Source organism: Trachurus japonicus, chromosome 2, assembly GCF_045865225.1.
Source record: "Trachurus japonicus isolate A0001 chromosome 2, Traja_1.0".
In the NCBI taxonomy this organism is placed as follows: Eukaryota; Metazoa; Chordata; class Actinopteri; order Carangiformes; family Carangidae; genus Trachurus; species Trachurus japonicus.
In genome coordinates this window covers 1528209-1545204 of record NC_140908.1, presented here as the reverse complement: position 1 = coordinate 1545204, position 16996 = coordinate 1528209, and the positions used below count along the sequence as shown (strand labels likewise).

General features: G+C 43.4%; 1 protein-coding gene across 1 annotated transcript in view; it reads right to left on the bottom strand.

Annotated features, from left to right (window-relative positions):
• LOC146990491 (uncharacterized) overlaps positions 1 to 16996 on the bottom strand; it is a 64870-nt gene that overhangs the window by 28815 nt on the left and 19059 nt on the right. The window contains exons 7-16 of the mRNA XM_085794750.1: positions 11861 to 12304; positions 8893 to 9336; positions 7300 to 7746; positions 6750 to 7013; positions 6388 to 6642; positions 4514 to 4762; positions 4122 to 4379; positions 3735 to 4037; positions 3371 to 3640; positions 2294 to 2377 (exon numbers count right to left, since the gene is read on the bottom strand). Coding sequence (XP_085650876.1) covers positions 2294 to 2377; positions 3371 to 3640; positions 3735 to 4037; positions 4122 to 4379; positions 4514 to 4762; positions 6388 to 6642; positions 6750 to 7013; positions 7300 to 7746; positions 8893 to 9336; positions 11861 to 12304 — 3018 coding nt within the window. The remainder of the gene's footprint in view (positions 1 to 2293; positions 2378 to 3370; positions 3641 to 3734; positions 4038 to 4121; positions 4380 to 4513; positions 4763 to 6387; positions 6643 to 6749; positions 7014 to 7299; positions 7747 to 8892; positions 9337 to 11860; positions 12305 to 16996) is intronic.

The window sequence follows — 16996 nt, the reverse complement described above, 5'->3', positions numbered from 1 at the left end:
CCGAAAGCCGAAAAATCTATTCATGGTGGACGTAATTTATTTGTGGCATATCAGTGAACACGTCGTCGGGCTGTGACATACAGGGCTGGCGTCGGCAGCCTAGCATAGACAGCCACAACACCAGCTAAACGTGTTTCCTCAAATTTGAGGCAGAGTGGCCACCCTGTTTACCACAGAGATGTTGTGTGCGGTCATATGACTACCTGGCTCCGTCTGATTGGACGTCGCCAGTGGCTGCATTTGATTGGTGAAACACTGTCATTTGACAGAGTATAGTTGGAAGCAGCAAGCCAAGCGGCTTCATTAAAACAAAACAAACAGATTGCGCATTAGATCAATAAAAAAGTAGCGAGTATGTGTGTGTGTAAAATCGGCAAGAAAACAAAACATCGCCGATCGTCCTTCCAATCGCCGATAGACGATTGGATCGCCAATCGGCACAACCCTAGTGGCAGCGCAGCGCTGCCTTGCCAGCTGTTAATGGGAGATCCCTAGATGCCGTCACTCGAGACCCTCTGATCAATGGCTGTTGAACTACGTGCCCCTGAATTACATAATGTTGATGATGAGCTGTGATCGGCTATTTGACTAGCGCATTTTGTTTTTTTTTTTAAAGGGGGCGGAAGTTTATTTTGTTGATTCTGTGTCGGACTTCCTGTCTGGTGCAATCTGCTCTGTTGAGCTTGACGCAATTTAACAACGGCCGCGGCAAAAATAGAACTTCTACGGATTGATAGCGCTGCGGCACGGAGAGCCGCTCCTGGGACGCTGCTGAGATGCGTCACGCCCGATGGAATATGGAATATTCTGGCTGTCAGTCGCTTGTTGCTCAGTGCTAATTGGCTGCCGTAATCTATGCGTAACTATGACAACTTGGCCTACTGAAATCATGGAAACGTAATACAACTCCGCCGGTCCGGCAGAGCAAAGCCGGTTTGGGACTTCCACAACTGGTAAACAGCGGCAACAGGTACAATGTCAGCTGTGCTGGACCAATACAAACGGGGTGTGTTGTGTGAAATAAATACTGAAATACTGAATACTGAAGAAAAGAGCGACTCCGAGCGAGGTGAAATTCACTGGAATCGCTTGAATGATGTCATCAGAGCAATCTGTTGAATTGTTCCAAAGTGATGAGCGACTGCAGCTGAGTGACAGAACGATTTTTTTGGAGCGACACAAGCAAAAATAAAAGGTCCGGTGTGAACACACCTTAAGAAACTTGGAGCTAGAATTAAGCTAAGAAGAACTGAGTGATGTTATTTATACAAATTTTTTCAATACTGAAACCTCTAGATGCAATTTTTCATAGCGTCCTACACTTCAGTACAGGGCATTCATTTTCTACACACCACTGCACTTAAACTATATAGTAAAGGGGGCTGGTCCTCTCTTGCCACCCACCGGGAACAGCACTGTTTTTTATTTATCTATAAGGCCCTACTTGGGAAGCTTCCATTGTATTTAACCTTACTTTTAAATCTCTGCTTTACTGGACTCCATACACGCTCACAGTCCCATATCAGTCTGAATATTCCTCATGTAAACACCAATCTTGGAAAGACCGCCTTCACCTTCTATGCCCCACACTGCTGGAATAAACTACAGGACTCAATGAAACTTCAACTCATTTCAATAGAGGCTTTCAAAGCTCTACTCAGTGTCGTGATCCCGAGTATTCAGCCTTGTTCCTGCAACTCTTTCTGGTTCTCTATTATATTTTGCATTTTGGATTTCTGTGGTCACTTTGTTGCATTGATGTAATCTGTTTTTTGAATTGTGTTTGTTGCAGGGCGTCCTTGAAAAGGAGAGCTTGGTCTCAATGGACCTCCCTGTTAAAATAAAGTTTAAAGCTGTGCAGAAAAGAAAATTGAATTTGAGCCCACTGTGGGTCCTAACATTAGTGTGATAACTCATCTATCAGACGATGGAGGCCAAACTTTGTGCAAAATTCTATTTTTGAGTAAATCCGGGATGAAAGTGTGGTATTTTTTTTTCACATTGGATAATGCAGGCGCACGGATTATATGTCAGCCTGCGCACGATTCATCAGCCACTGATATTGGATCCGTAATCCATCATTCAGACGTCTGAGACACACACACACACGGAGCTCGGTCTCGCCCCGAACACTGAATATCCCGCCCGCTCGATAACGACCAATCAAATTCGTTTTCCTTACTCGGGTAAACTCGTGTTGCAGCTTGTGACAACTCGGCGCGACAAACAGGACAAACGGCCATTTCTGTACACCTTTAAATGAAAATGAAAAAACTCAATGATGTGAACTCACCGCACAGACTCCATGGACGGGTTAATGGAGACCAGCTGCAGCAACTGGACTGTAGACGCATCAGTGATGTTGTTGTGACTCAAACTGGAACACACACACACACACACACACACACACACACACACACACACACACACACACACGTTGAACAAACTTTTCACTTCACACTGATCAGTAAACTTTCTTCTGGATTATCAGAATAGAACCTGCCAGCAGGACTGTTAAAGCCCCAGTGTGTAACTTCTTTGGCTTTTTATCAGCAAAAATCAAATATGTCTTTCTCGCACCTTAGAATGAGTTGTTACAAGTCGTTACAAATATACAAGGGGGGGCGCACCGAACCATGGCTGCCATGTTGTTCAGTGTCAGCGTGACCGTAGGTAACCATAGAAACTGAGCGGAGCTGTGGGCTCGGCCTGTTAAAACTGTCACCACTGTGTAGTGTGAGGAAGGACGGAGGCACTGGTGTTGCATTCAGGTGCAGTCAGGCAGACGGCCGTCGGCAAACCAACCGGATGTCATTTTACTCCTCGAGAGAACGACGGTAAAACAATACCACATCACCATGACAACATGTTGTCACGCCTGTATTGTTTTGCCTCGTGCTGGTGGACCACTTGTTTACATAGAGGCTTGTTTATCCTGTTACTGTACATGCAGCGTCTGTTGTCTGTCTGACGTCTGCCCGAGTTCACGTGAACGCAATATGATATGCAACCGCACCACTAGATGGGGGGAATTCCTACATACTGGGGCTTTAAGAGCTGTCCTCTGTGTTGCTCCACATGTTAATGTGGTAATAAATGCTAACTATTTAAGTTCTTAGATAGACAGGAAAGTCAAATGAGACATTAAGTTCATATTCAAATGTCCAGAAACATTTGTCCACATCACACACTGACAGGAAGCTTCGGATGCTAAAAACTACAATAATGTTTGGATGCAGGACTAAATTTATATTTCTGGATCTTTCATTTCAGGTTAACTCCTGTTAATGTTGATTTAGTAAATATTTGTATATATTTGAAGCTGACACTACATCACACAGTGTTGTCACATGAACAGTGTGTCACTCACTCCAGGACTTGGACTTTGTGCAGATGTGTGTTGAGTGTGAGCAGCAGCTGGTCAGTGAGCCGACAGTGACTGAGGTCCAGCTCCTTCAGTCCTTCAGACCAGTCCAGCATCATGGCCAGAGCTACACAGACCCACAGATCCAGATCCGTGTGACTGAGGTCCAGCTCTCCACCCAGGGCTCCACTCAGAGACACCGCCCGTCTCCTCGTGTCCCTCTCACAGCTCACAGGAACCAGGGACAGCAGGCGGAGGACGACAGCTTTACTGGCTCTGCAACACAACAACAGAGACAGACTGTCATGGAGCATGAACATGAAAGAGAAGCAGCTTCCTCTCTGGTTCAGCTCAGCGTGGGCTCTCTGACCTGAGGCGGACTTTGTGTAGGACAGGAAACAGCAGGTCCAGTCCGCTGTCGTCCACCTCACAGTCTCTCAGGTCCAGCTGAGCGTCCTGGCTGCTGCGTGTCAGGACGGAGGAGACGGTCCAGCAGTCCTCAGCAGTCAGACACAGAGTCTCAGGCTGGTCCTGCTCTGACAGATCCACTGAGAGGGAACAGGACAGATCCAACCTGTGCTGAGTGGCTCTCAGCAGCCGTGATGCTGCCTCCTGCTGGTCGCCACCGGCAACACAGCAGTGGAGGAACCTCAGCAGCAGCTTCCTGTCAACACTGATACATACATCACTGTGTTAATGCATCTACAGGGAAATACCACAGGCTGATGATGGGATGGAGCTCGTCTGTTTGTCTGACCTGAGCTGAGAGACTCTGTCCAGAGAGAGGAGGATGGACTCTGTCTCCTCTGCTGGTATGGAGCTCCACATCAGGTTCAGCTGAACTCTGTCACTGTGTCTGAGGGTGAAGAGCAGAGCAGCACAGTCCTCTGAGTCCAGCTCTGTGCAGGTCAGGCTGATCACATGATCAAGTATTCTCAGTAAACTGAGTAAACTCTGTCTGGAGTGAGTTTCATAGATCTGTCTGATGGCGGTCAACACGAAGCTGGGAGTGGACCTGAAACACCACAACAGGGTTTAGATGTAGAGAAACAGCTGATGAAACAACAACAAGAACAGACATGACACAGAGGATCAACTGTTTGTCTGTGTCTGGTCAGAGGTCAAATCAAACATCAATACACTGATCACCGTTTAATGATGATCCTGTCCAGGAAGGGAAGCAGCTGAGTGAAGTTCTCCTGTAAGAAGTGAAGTTTCCTCAGGTCCACAGTGATGGTCTGAGCTGGTGAATGCTGCAGCAGATAGTGAAGAAGATCCCAGTCCAGACAGAAGGAGCTCAGGTCTCCACCAGTCTTAGTCAAGGTGGACAACGTCAAGTCCTGGTCCTGGATTTCATGGAGGAAGGCCGGGAGCTGCTGGAGACTCTCTGTACTCAGTCTGTAGGTTCAACAAATAAAATGAGTGAATACACTTTTGCAGTTTGGCACAGTGGTGGCATGGTCTACTTTCAAGACCTCTTCACCGAAGATGCTTTGCATCATTTAAATTTCTACGTGAAGATCATAATTTACCAAAGCCACATTACTTCAGATATCTTACGTTTTGGAGTTTTTGCCTCTAAATTTTTCCCAGGGTATCCATCTCCACCCTCTAAAGACCTACTGTATTTAGTCCTTAATGTAAATCCACTCAATAAAAGAGCACTATCAAAAATATATGCATTAATTCTGGGTAGCTGCCCTCATATGTGGGCCAAAATCAAGACAGCATGGGAAGGAGAGGCTGGAGAAATAATACCGGAAGACATCTGGAAAAATACCATATAGTGTAAACACCAAGGGGGGGGTTGTTGTGGGTTCTCCAAGTGAAGACCACTTCCGCGTTCAAAAAGCTACAGTTCTCCGGCGGCCTCTTATCTGGGGGCTGGCTCCAGAAGGGAGCAATTGACCCCCATGTTAAAAAAAAGCCGACTTTACAGCTTAAAAAAACATATTTACAGCCTGGTACATTTTATTTTATTGGTCTCTACCGATAGTTTACACCTCAGTGAACACTGGGGTTTGTACCACAACCGTTTTAGTGTTGTTTGGGCTTCAAATTCGTACAAAAATGGGGGCATGGTTACGTTGAGGTTCGCAGACAGTTACCGGCCGTTAATTGGTTGCTCCGAGTTCAGTGGGCGGGTTCTCAGCCGGCTAACCCCCGCACCTCTCCAGATATGGAAAGTAGACTCCCTCTAAAATCCAAGATGGCGCAGTTCAAATGCCCATAGTAGAGGTACAAAACAGACTCCCCCAAACCAATGGGTGACGTCACAGGTGCTACGTCCATTCTTTTTACAGTCTATGGTAAACACACATCTCTCAGTCTCAGACATGGTTTTATTCAGTTTTAGATTGTTCACAGGTTGCATTATTCTAATGACAGACTGTCTAAATTATACCCTAATGTTGCACCAAACTGTCCTAGATGTCAATATTCTCCTGTTTCTTTGGGACACATGTTTTGGTCATGTCCATCTTTCCATGCTTTCTGGTCTTCAATCTTCCAATCACTCTCAGTAATACCTTGCAAAACACTGCAGCCTGACCCTTTGATAGCTATCTTCTGTGTAGTGATGAGCTATAGTTGTCCCGTCTCCACAAAAACACAATTGTCTATGCATCATTACATGTCTGCTGTCTGATACTGCTCAACTGGAAGGAGAAGAACCCTCCTGCCCATGTTCATTGGATTAGAGAGGTGATGTTGGGATTGGCGCTGGAAAAAATTAGGTATACAGTACATGGGTTGGAGGATAAATATGACAGAACCTGGTCACAGTTCATAACTGATATCAAAAGCCTGCCTTTTGCCAGACTCCTTGTTTTTATTTATACGTTTATTTATTTTTCTTTCTTCTTTCTCTTTTACTGCTGTCCTAGTCTTCTCAATGCCCATATTCTAAACTTATGATATGGGAAAAATTATCAATAAAGTTGTAAAAAATGAGTGAATACTGAGTGTGTGTGTGTGACCACAGTAACTAGAGTGAATCTGTGAGGCTCAGGAAAGACATTTACTTGACTGGTAGAGGACGGTGGTGAAGCAGCAGTGTAACCAGACACCGAGCAGGGACACAGAACTCAGTCAGGTCCAAACGTCTGACGTCCCAGTGTCTCAGCAGAGACGCCACGCCACCGACCACCTGCTGCACTTTTCTTTCTGACAGCTGGACTTTCTCAGAGACAAGAGACAGCTCCTCAAGAGACACCGGACAGACCAAGCTCCGCCTTCTTACACATCGACACAGCAGCAAGGCCACGTGATTGGACAGCCTGAGAGTCAAGAGACAGGACAGAGCAGCTGTCACATCAATAACACATCTAACTACACATTAAAGAGGACAAGATGGCGTCATAGCAACAAGAGACAGTGATCATACCTCAGACTGTGCAGTCGTGTGGTGGATCTAAAGAGGAGGGAGAGTCCTCTGACAGACACTTTACTGGGAGTCAGGGTGAGATCCATTTTAGAGGAACAACGTCTCAGAACCGTCCTCACAGTCCTGCAGGTCTTCCTGTCTAACTGTCCTGTGAAGAGCAGGGTGAAGTCCAGGAGCTGCAGCAGAGAGACCAGCTGCTCCACATCCTCTCTGGACCGGACACAGATGGATGAACACACTCTCTGGAAGAACTCAGGATCACAGCTGAAACACAACAGAACGGATCAACTGTGACAACACATCTACAGCACAATAACAGACTCACTGCACTACAATGTCATCCTTAACTACATGTCTTACTATCTATATACTTACCCACTGTATACTATATACTAAAAGGCCACAAATTGTAAAATAGTCACTGAACTGAGAAATGTCATCAATCATCAACTGCACTGTTAGTTTGTAAAGAACAAAATAGGTTTTTAAGGACACCAAGGGTGAGCTGGGTTGAAGAAATCTTCATATTTGTACAGTACAGTACATTTACCTGAGCTGTGAGATATAAGGCAGACACTGCAGAAAACTCCTCACTTCACTCTCTTCATCTGACCAGCCTGTCAGCTTCACTGGTTTCTTCTCTGGTTGGAGTTTCAGCACTTCCAGGAGGATGGAGGTCTTTCTCTCTGAGAGGTTTATGATCCAGACTGAAGGAGCTGACTGGAGAACTGAGTGTAATGCTGGAAGGACTCTCAGACCTGTTTTAGTCTCATGGTCCTTCACATGGGAGAAAAGATCCAGCAGGAAACTACACTGATATTTCCTCTTAAAATAATCATCCATGTCTCTGTCCCTCAGAGGGAATGATCTGTATCCACACACTGATGTTAACGTCTTGAGTATCTTCTCTCCTGTCTGATGTTCTCTCTCTGCTGCTGCACAGAACAGATTGACAAACAACTTGACTCCACCAGAGACTTTAAACCAGGGAGAGAAACTGGAAGAGAAGAAAACATTGAATGAAGACGTCAGTATCAGAAACAGAGACACACAACACTGACATACAGGGAGTGGAGCTGCTAAAAGTCACTAAACAGCTGCTAATGAGCAAAACACAGTCACATCAATCAGCCTGAAACTCAACTAACAACCACTTTGACTGACCAACTTCACTACATGTTGAAGGAACCAGGAATGTCAGACAACAGTGGTGGATCCTCCAATCCAAGTTGCTAAACTGGTCACTGACAGACAGACAGAGTGTTTTCAACAAGGCGTGCGGGTTCTGGTGAACCTACATGCCCGGACGGGACCTTCCTGGCCGGCTACATCCTGGATGGATGGGAAAATTGTAGAGTCGTGTGCCTTGCTGCACTGGATGTGGAGGATGTTGAGGATGTGTACATATTCACGGGTGTGACAAATGGAATGCTCGCCTTGGGATGTGGAATGTTCATGCAACTTCGGAAACTGAGAAAGATCGCCGCTGAGCAGACCAGTGTGAGGGCAGACAACGCCACAACTCGGAGTGCTGTGGTTGGGATGCGCTCTGACATATCTGCAATTCGTGAGTACGTGGTAAGGATGCGAGCAGACGTACTCACAACTCGGGAGGATATGGCGAAGTAGAAATAGACATGTTAATCATTTTAAAAAGAGGATTTTTGGTTTAGGGGGTCTTTAAACTAAGATGATGTGTGATGATGATTGATCTAACTAACTGACATGCCCGAAATAAACAAATAAAAATAAATAAATAAATCTACGGGCGGTGAGAATGAATGTACTGGTACGCACGCTTCAGACCATGCGTAGCCTCCCGTCTACACGTCGTTTCAGACGTTTTTTTGCACTTTCTATGATAGTTCTGCGTCAGTATTAAGCTGCTCTAAACGATATCTCATTATATATAACTGTGTTATTATGACAATGACAAAGAAAGTAAAGTAAGTAATGTAGTCATCACTACACTGTAGTGGCTGGAGTCACAATGTTCCCTCAGTAAAACTACACAGCATGATGTGATGTTCATGTGGACTGGTCAGTTCAACACTTCACCTTCAAACTAACAGTGAGCTGGTGGAGATGAAGAACACAGCTCCACTAATGGAAACTCAAGTCATGTTTAGTACAGAACATTTACCTGAGCTGTGAGATATAAGGCAGACACTGCAGAAAACTCCTCACTTCACTCTCTTCACCTGACCAGTCTGTCAGCTCCACTGGTTTCTTCTCTGGTTGGAGTTTCAGCACTTCCAGGAGGATGGAGGTCTTTCTCTCTGAGAGGTTTATGGTCCAGACTGAAGGAGCTGACTGGAGAACTGAGTGTAATGCTGGAAGGACTCTCAGACCTGTTTTAGTCTCATAGTCCTTCACATGGGAGAAAAGATCCAGCAGGAAATCACACTGATGTTCTCTGCTGTAATTCTCCATGTATGTCTCATCAAGGAAGAATGATCTGTATCTGCACACTGATCTTAACATCTCCAGTATCTTCTCTCCTGTCTGATGTTCTCTCTCTGCTGCTGCACAGAACAGATTCCCAAACAACTTGACTCCATCAGAGACTTCAAACCTGTGACAGAAACTGGAAGAGAAGAAAACATTGAATGAAGACGTCAGTATCAGAAACAGAGACACACAACACTGACATACAGGGAGTGGAGCTGCTAAAAGTCACTAAACAGCTGCTAATGAGTAAAACACAGTCACATGAAACCAATTTCACTACATGTTGAAGGAACCAGGAATGTCAGGGCAGATCTGTGGTCCTGAGGGAGAACTGATCTACTAATCATCAGCACACTGACGATACTGCAGCTGCTTGGACACATGACTGTAGCTGAGTCTCTGTTTACTTTGGACTGAGCTGCTAGATGACTGATGAAAACAGGCTCAAAGTAACACAACTGTTCATGTGAACAACAAACATGGAGCTTGGTGAAGTGAACATGTATCAGCTCAGAGGAGAGGAGCTGGACTCTGGAGCTGTGTCTCCTTTCTGCCCTGAGGAACTCTGGGTAATGTAGTCATCACTACACTGTAGTGGCTGGAGTCACAATGTTCCCTCAGTAAAACTACACAGCATGATGTGATGTTCATGTGGACTGGTCAGTTCAACACTTCACCTTCAAACTAACAGTGAGCTGGTGGAGATGAAGAACACAGCTCCACTAGGCAAGGCATCTTTATTTATATAGCGCATTTCATACCAAGGCAACTCAATGTGCTTTACATAAAGACAAAACATTAAAAAAAATAAAATAAAAAATAAAAAAGAGAAGCATGAAAACAGAATAAAAACAAACACTAAAAACAGTTAAAAGCAAGAGTAAAAATGTAAAATAAAAGAGAATAGATAAAGTTTTAAGTTCTTAAAAGAGCTCAGCTATAAGCACATGAAAAGAGAAATGTTTTTAACCTGATTTAAAAGTGCTTACAGTTGGGGCTGATCTCAGTTCTGCTGGTAGTTTGTTCCAGTTGTGTGCAGCATAACAGCTAAATGCTGCTTCACCATGTCTGGTTTGAACTCTGAGCTCCACTATCTGACCCGAGTCAGTAGATCTCAGAGCCAGGGCCGCCCCTGCCTACACGCAGAACACGCACAGTGCGTAGGGCCCCGCGATCCAATAGGGGCCCCGTTTTGCACAAAGGATGCGCATATGCACAGCCATGGGGCGCGCTACTAGATCAGCTGTCAGCACGAGGCAGGAGAAGAGAGAGAAGAGACCTTTTTTATTTTGTAATCTGACACCGCACGCGCCGTCACTGCAATGATTGACAGCAATCGATCTGACCAATCACAAAACAAGAGGAAACTCGTGCTTCTCTTGAAGGTGGGTATTTGTTGAAGTTAGTGCTGGGCCGTATTAACGGCGCCGTTAACGTCGTTAATGTCCGTTAACGCTGTTAACGGCCCAGCACTAGTAAAAATGTAAAACTTTGTGGCATAAGCAAGCACTAAACCTCCATGCTCAGCACAGCTGCCGCTGCTACTCAAGAGGTAGGAGGAGAGATGCTAGCCTCCAGTCCATTTAGCTAGAGTCTAGATGTGGACTGTGGTCTGGAGATGAAAGTCATTTTCCAGCGGCCCATACCATTTATTAAATGTCTTGTTAACACCTTTGTCTGCATATGCATTCACCTCTGTTGAAAGGCAGTGGTAAATTTATCAGTTGTTGGTTGTATTTTCGGATAAAGTTTATAATCTATTTTATCACCACACAAGGATTTGGCTAATGTTATTTTAATGGATGTAAAATGTCGCCATCTGTTGGTGAATTTAATCTATGACAGGCAGCTTTGGAGGAGATATTAGAGATAAATATTGATAGAAATGAGTGTATTTGATACTTCAGTTGACAGAAGGAACTAAATTTGAATGTAGCTACATTTTGAAATATCAGTCTGTTTGGTACTGAATTAGTATGTTTTATTAGGATTGTAGTTGCAGCCTATATAATAATAATAATGATGATAATAATGACAATAATAGTAATAATAGATAGCAATTACCAATCGTTTTTTTTTATTTTTTATATTAGTATAAGTATAGAAGTAGTAGTACTGCCAGTATTAGTGGTTGTGGTTTGCATTTTAATCGATTATAGTAGGGCCCGAAGAAATGTTTTCGCTTACGGCCCCATTTTGGTCAGGGGCAGCCCTGCTCAGAGCTCTACTGGGTTTATACTCCACTAACATGTCATTCATGTATTCTGGACCTAAATCATTCAGTGATTTGTAAACCAGTAGCAGAACTTTAAAATCTATTCTGCAGCTGACTGGGAGCCAATGTAAGGTCTGAAGAACTGGGGTTATGTGATCTGATCTCTTTGTTCTGGTTAAAACTCGAGCTGCAGCTGTTTGATACTTTTTGGGGGGAGTCCAGTCAGAAGACCGTTACAGTAGTCGAGTCTGCTGGAGATGAAGGCATGAATCACCTTCTCCTGATCAGTTTGGGACATGAAACCCTTAATTCTGGATATGTTCTTAAGTTGATAAAAGGCTGATGTGGTGACTGATTTGATATGGCTGTTGAAGGTCAGATCTGAGTCTATCTATCTATCTGAGTCTAATGGAAACTCAAGTCATGTTTAGTACAGTACATTTACCTGAGCTGTGAGATATAAGGCAGACACTGCAGAAAACTCCTCACTTCACTCTCTTCACCTGACCAGCCTGTCAGCTTCACTGGTTTCTTCTCTGGTTGGAGTTTCAGCACTTCCAGGAGGATGGAGGTCTTTCTCTCTGAGAGGTTTATGGTCCAGACTGAAGGAGATAACTGGAGAACTGAGTGTAATGCTGGAAGGACTCTCAGACCTGTTTTAGTCTCAGAGTCCTTCACATGGGAGAAAAGATCCAGCAGGAAATCACTCTGATGTTCTCTATCATCATCATCCATGTATGTCTCATCAAGGAAGAATGATGTGTATGTGCACACTGATGTTAACATCTCCAGTATCTTCTCTCCTGTCTGATCTTCTCTCTCTGCTGCTGCACAGAACAGATTCACAAACAACTTGACTCCATCAGAGACTTTAAACCTGTGAGAGAAACTGGAAGAGAAGAAAACATTGAATGAAGACGTCAGTATCAGAAACAGAGACACACAACACTGACATACAGGGAGTGGAGCTGCTAAAAGTCACTAAACAGCTGCTAATGAGCAAAACACAGTCACATCAATCAGCCTGAAACTCAACTAACAACCACTTTGACTGACCAACTTCACTACATGTTGAAGGAACCAGGAATGTCAGACAACAGTGGTGGATCCTCCAATCACTGATCAATCAATTAGCTCCAAAGCCTGAAATACTGGACCTCCATTTAGAACATCCATCATTCTGTTCAACTCTTTACAGATCAATAAAGTTGTAGTGTCGTTGCATCCATTTATCACTTCTCGGCTGGACTACTGTAACTCTCTCCTGTCAGGATGTCTGAAAAACTCTCTAAAGAGTCTCCAGCTGGTCCAGAATGCCGCAGCGAGGGTTTTGACAGGAGTTAGGAAGAGAGAGCACATCTCTCCCACTTTAGCTTCTCTCCACTGGCTTCCTGTAGGATTTAGAATAGACTTCAAAATCCTTCTACTGACTTATAAGGCTCTTAATGAGAAAGCTCCATCCTATCTGAAAGAACTAATCATGCCTTACTGTCCTACCAGAGCAGTAGGGGTGGGGGAAAAAATCGATTCATGTAAGAATCGAGATTCTTATTCTCTAAGATTCTGAATCAATTCATAATCTTCAAAAATTGATTTTTTATTCAGTTTCCTCCGTCTCAATACGCGCCCTCACAGCGCCGTACACAGTGCTGCAGCACACCATGGCGCTAAAAGACGCTTGTTAACCGCCTACAAACGTTAACTGATCTGATTTAAATGCTCTATTGAATGTCTGTGACTAGGCTTGTGCCCATCAGCAACCCGACCCTCTATTGAGGAGAGAGGACGATCGCTGTTTTTTTTTTGCCGTTAAACACACACACGCTCCAGCTGAGCAGCCACATCCACTGCGCTGTGGATCAGCTGATCGGTGCTCAGGTGACGTTAGATCTTCACTTTTTTAAACTCATACAAAGGGCAGCCAAACACCAGGCTAAAGAGAGAGGACCAGCAGCAGCAGCTCCTCTGACAGCTCCTCTGTGGCGCTGCAGACAGGCTGCAGGTGAGCTGGCGTGAGAGCGGAGTGCCGTCTTTTTTTTTCTTTCTTTTTTAGCAGCGCCTTTGTTACTGGTGATACATGTCTATGTGCATGTGCATGAGAACTGATTTTGAATCGAATAGACACCCAAATATTAACATCCATTCAGTCCAGGCTTTTGAAAAGAGAGTAATCAGCTTCATGTAGCAGTTTACTTTAAAATGGTTCAAATATATTGCTGCTTAATAAATCTGAAACATGTGATGTGCATTTTTTGGGGGGAAATATGGCTTCTGATATAATAGTCTGTAGACATCATCATCATTCAACTTTTTCACATGGTCTGGTGTTAATAAAGCAAACAAAAAATCGCAAAAAGAAAATCAAGAATCGGTTGAATCGAAAATCGATTTTTGAATCGAATCGGTTGAATCGAAAATTGATTTTGAATCGAATCGTGACCCTAAAAATCGGAATTTTGTTTCCCACATTGTGTCATAAACTATAAACTGTTTTCTTGTCTGTAACAACATCTATTGCACGTCTGTCCGTCCTGGGTGAGGGATCCCTCCTCTGTTGCTCACCCTGAGCTTTCTCCGATTTTTCCCTGTTAAAAGGGTTTTCCATGGAGTTTTTCCTCAGTGGATGTGAGGGTCTAAGGACAGAGGATGTTGTTACGATGCCATGTAAAGCCCTTTGAGACAAACTGTTTGTAAAAACGGGCTATACAAATAAAATTCCCTTGCCTTGCCTTGCCTAATGAAACATCATCACTGGTTTACTGTCACTTCATCATGATGATTCATTAGTTGAATCGTTATTCAAATCTTTAAACTTATTATTCAGAATCTTCCACTCTCTTTCGGCATTTAACTAGTCTTTCATACTTTGTGCTATTTCAACAATTCATATATCAAAATGTGCGTTTTTTTCAGGACATGGGGGCTATGATTTACCTCTTTTTAACTATTTATACTTTTACATTTTTTTTAAACTTTTTCTTATTTTTTTGTCCCACTGAAATGCATTGAAAACGTCTTCAAACTTTTAAAATCTTCTGCTTCTTTGAACCTCTAAAACTTCAGCATACTTTCTCCTACAGACTTCATTCGACTTCTAAAATGTTCACAAGCTTTTAAAGTATTCCTCTATTACTCAGCTTATTGATATCTTAAACAGTTTTTGATATTTGGCAGTTTTATAATGATTCAGATCTTTGACAAAATCCAACTCTATAGGTCTATGTCATGGCACTGCTGATAGCCGGAAGTACGTTTGAAAATCGCTGAAGCAGTGTACCGTCTCTTCCGGTTGGGCACAGCTCAACCGGAAGAGACGACAGATCTCTCAAAAGTGGGGTCCAGACGATGTGGTGCCACTCAAAAACGAACAATAAATAGTTATAATAATTCCTATTAATTAATAAAGGTAGAGTGTGGAGTTTAGTAAACACCGGCAAGGTTATGTTGTAACGGACATGAGAGCCATTGTGGTGAGCTGGGAAGCAGGTGTTAGTGGCGGATGCTAACCGCTAGCTGAAGTTGGCATCGGGCTAGCTCACAAAAAACGGCCCTCATACTTGTTACCAGAACAACGCAATATCCTTCCATTCATTCATCTCTGCATAGCGCTCTTTCTCCGTTATTGTCGTTTACACACACAGACAAGCGCGCATGCATGACAGTAGTGCGCGACTCGTACGGTCCGATCTCTATCTCTATCTACCTCTTTCTATCTATCCACCCCCCTCTCTCTGCCTCTTTCTGTCTTTCTACCCCTCTTATATCTCTTTCTTTCTTCCTTTCTCTGTCTTTTCACTTCCTTCCTTCCTTCCTTCCTTCTACCCGCTTTATCTTTCTGTCTTTTTACTTCTTTATTTCTTTCTCTCTCTTTATTTCTTTCTACCCTCTCTGTCTTCTTTCTTTCTTCCTACCCCTCTATCTCTTTCTATCTATCATCCCCCTCTCTCTATCTCTTTTTTCTCTTTTTCTTCTTTCTTTCTTTCCTCTACCCCTTTCTCTTTCTTTTTATTTATTTCTACCCTTTCTTTCTTTCGCCCATAGAAAGACATTCATCTCTCAGCCATCAAGTTTTATCTTTTAGTTTTAGCCTTTCAACATTGCCCCAGCAGTTTCTTCAGCTAACTCAGCATTGTTTCAACAATTTCTTTAGCTCATTCAGCATTGCTTCAGCAATAGCGTTCAGCTGCTTTTAGCATTCACACGCATTTCCTGCAGGAAATGCTTTCTTTTTCTAGTTTTCATCTGTTCCTATTTAAACATCCTGTGTGAACAACACACATGGAGCTTGGTGAAGTGAACATGTATCAGCTCAGAGGAGAGGAGCTGGACTCTGGAGCTGTGGCTGTTTTCGAAACCACATACTACACTGCTAGTACGTACTGATTTGGCCAAAATGTAGTATGTAGTATGCAGTATGCAAACAAAAGCAAAATCTCCAGTATGCGAAAAACTCCCAGATGTCGTACTGATTCGGAAAATATCTCCAGTATGCATCTGACCAGTCTATATTGTGTACTGTACCCCACAATGCAATGCTCCCCGGACGTCTAACAATGAGACAATTATCTCCTAAAAAGAATTTAACCAGCTGCCGGTAAACCTCTAAAAACCTGCGGGTAAGTTAATTAGCGGTCATCTTTTTTCCTGGGATGACGATTGAGCTTGGCTGGCCGAGCAGGTCAGCAGACGGGCTCAGAGGCGGTCCTGGCTAGTTTTACGCCCTGGGCGAAACCATCCCTTGGTGCCCCCCCCCCCAAAAAAAAAACATACCAACGAACAAACACAAGAATATATTATAATCAGTGTTGGGGGGGTTTCTTTTAAAATGTATTCCCCTACAGATTACTGATTACATGTCCCAAAATCTGTAATCTGTAATGCATTTCGATTACTCAAGTAAAGTAATACTAATAGTAGCCTACTTTCTGGATTACTTTTAGCGTATTTCAAAATCACCTGCCTGAGCGCCTTTAACACTGAATTTGATCTTACAAATGATCTTATAGGCTACCGTGATTCCTTTAAATTGAATCATCAATAAATGTGTTTGAATTTGTCAAACCACAGTTTAATTTGTTATTGATCATCCAGCCATATTTAAATGATTTTTTAAAATAGCCAATCACATAAAATTATAGGCTTAGGCTATATTAAAACTGAGCAGCTTGACTACAGCCTCTGAACCTCTAAAAAAAATACACAATTTAAAATAGGTTTTGTTTGTGAGTGTAGGGCCAGCAACATGATGATATTTTGAATATAAAGTAATGACAGGAACCACTGTTCCATCTGTAGGCTAAACTAAAAATGGGCTTAAACTCACTTCTCTGCTGAAGTCGGTGTGGTTTTGGAAACAGCGTGATGTTGCTGTTAAACCGCTCACAACATCAACATCAAACATCATGACAGTCCAGGATCCTTTTAAAAACGTGATCCTGTCGCAGTTCATTCATGTTGTTTACCAGAGACCGGACACTGAAGAGGAAGAAGAGGAATATTGCTGGGCATCCCATAGCAACATTACCAAAATGAAGCCAACTTCAGGGCGAGGAGTTTAGCGCTTAACCCTCCTTTCTTTCCC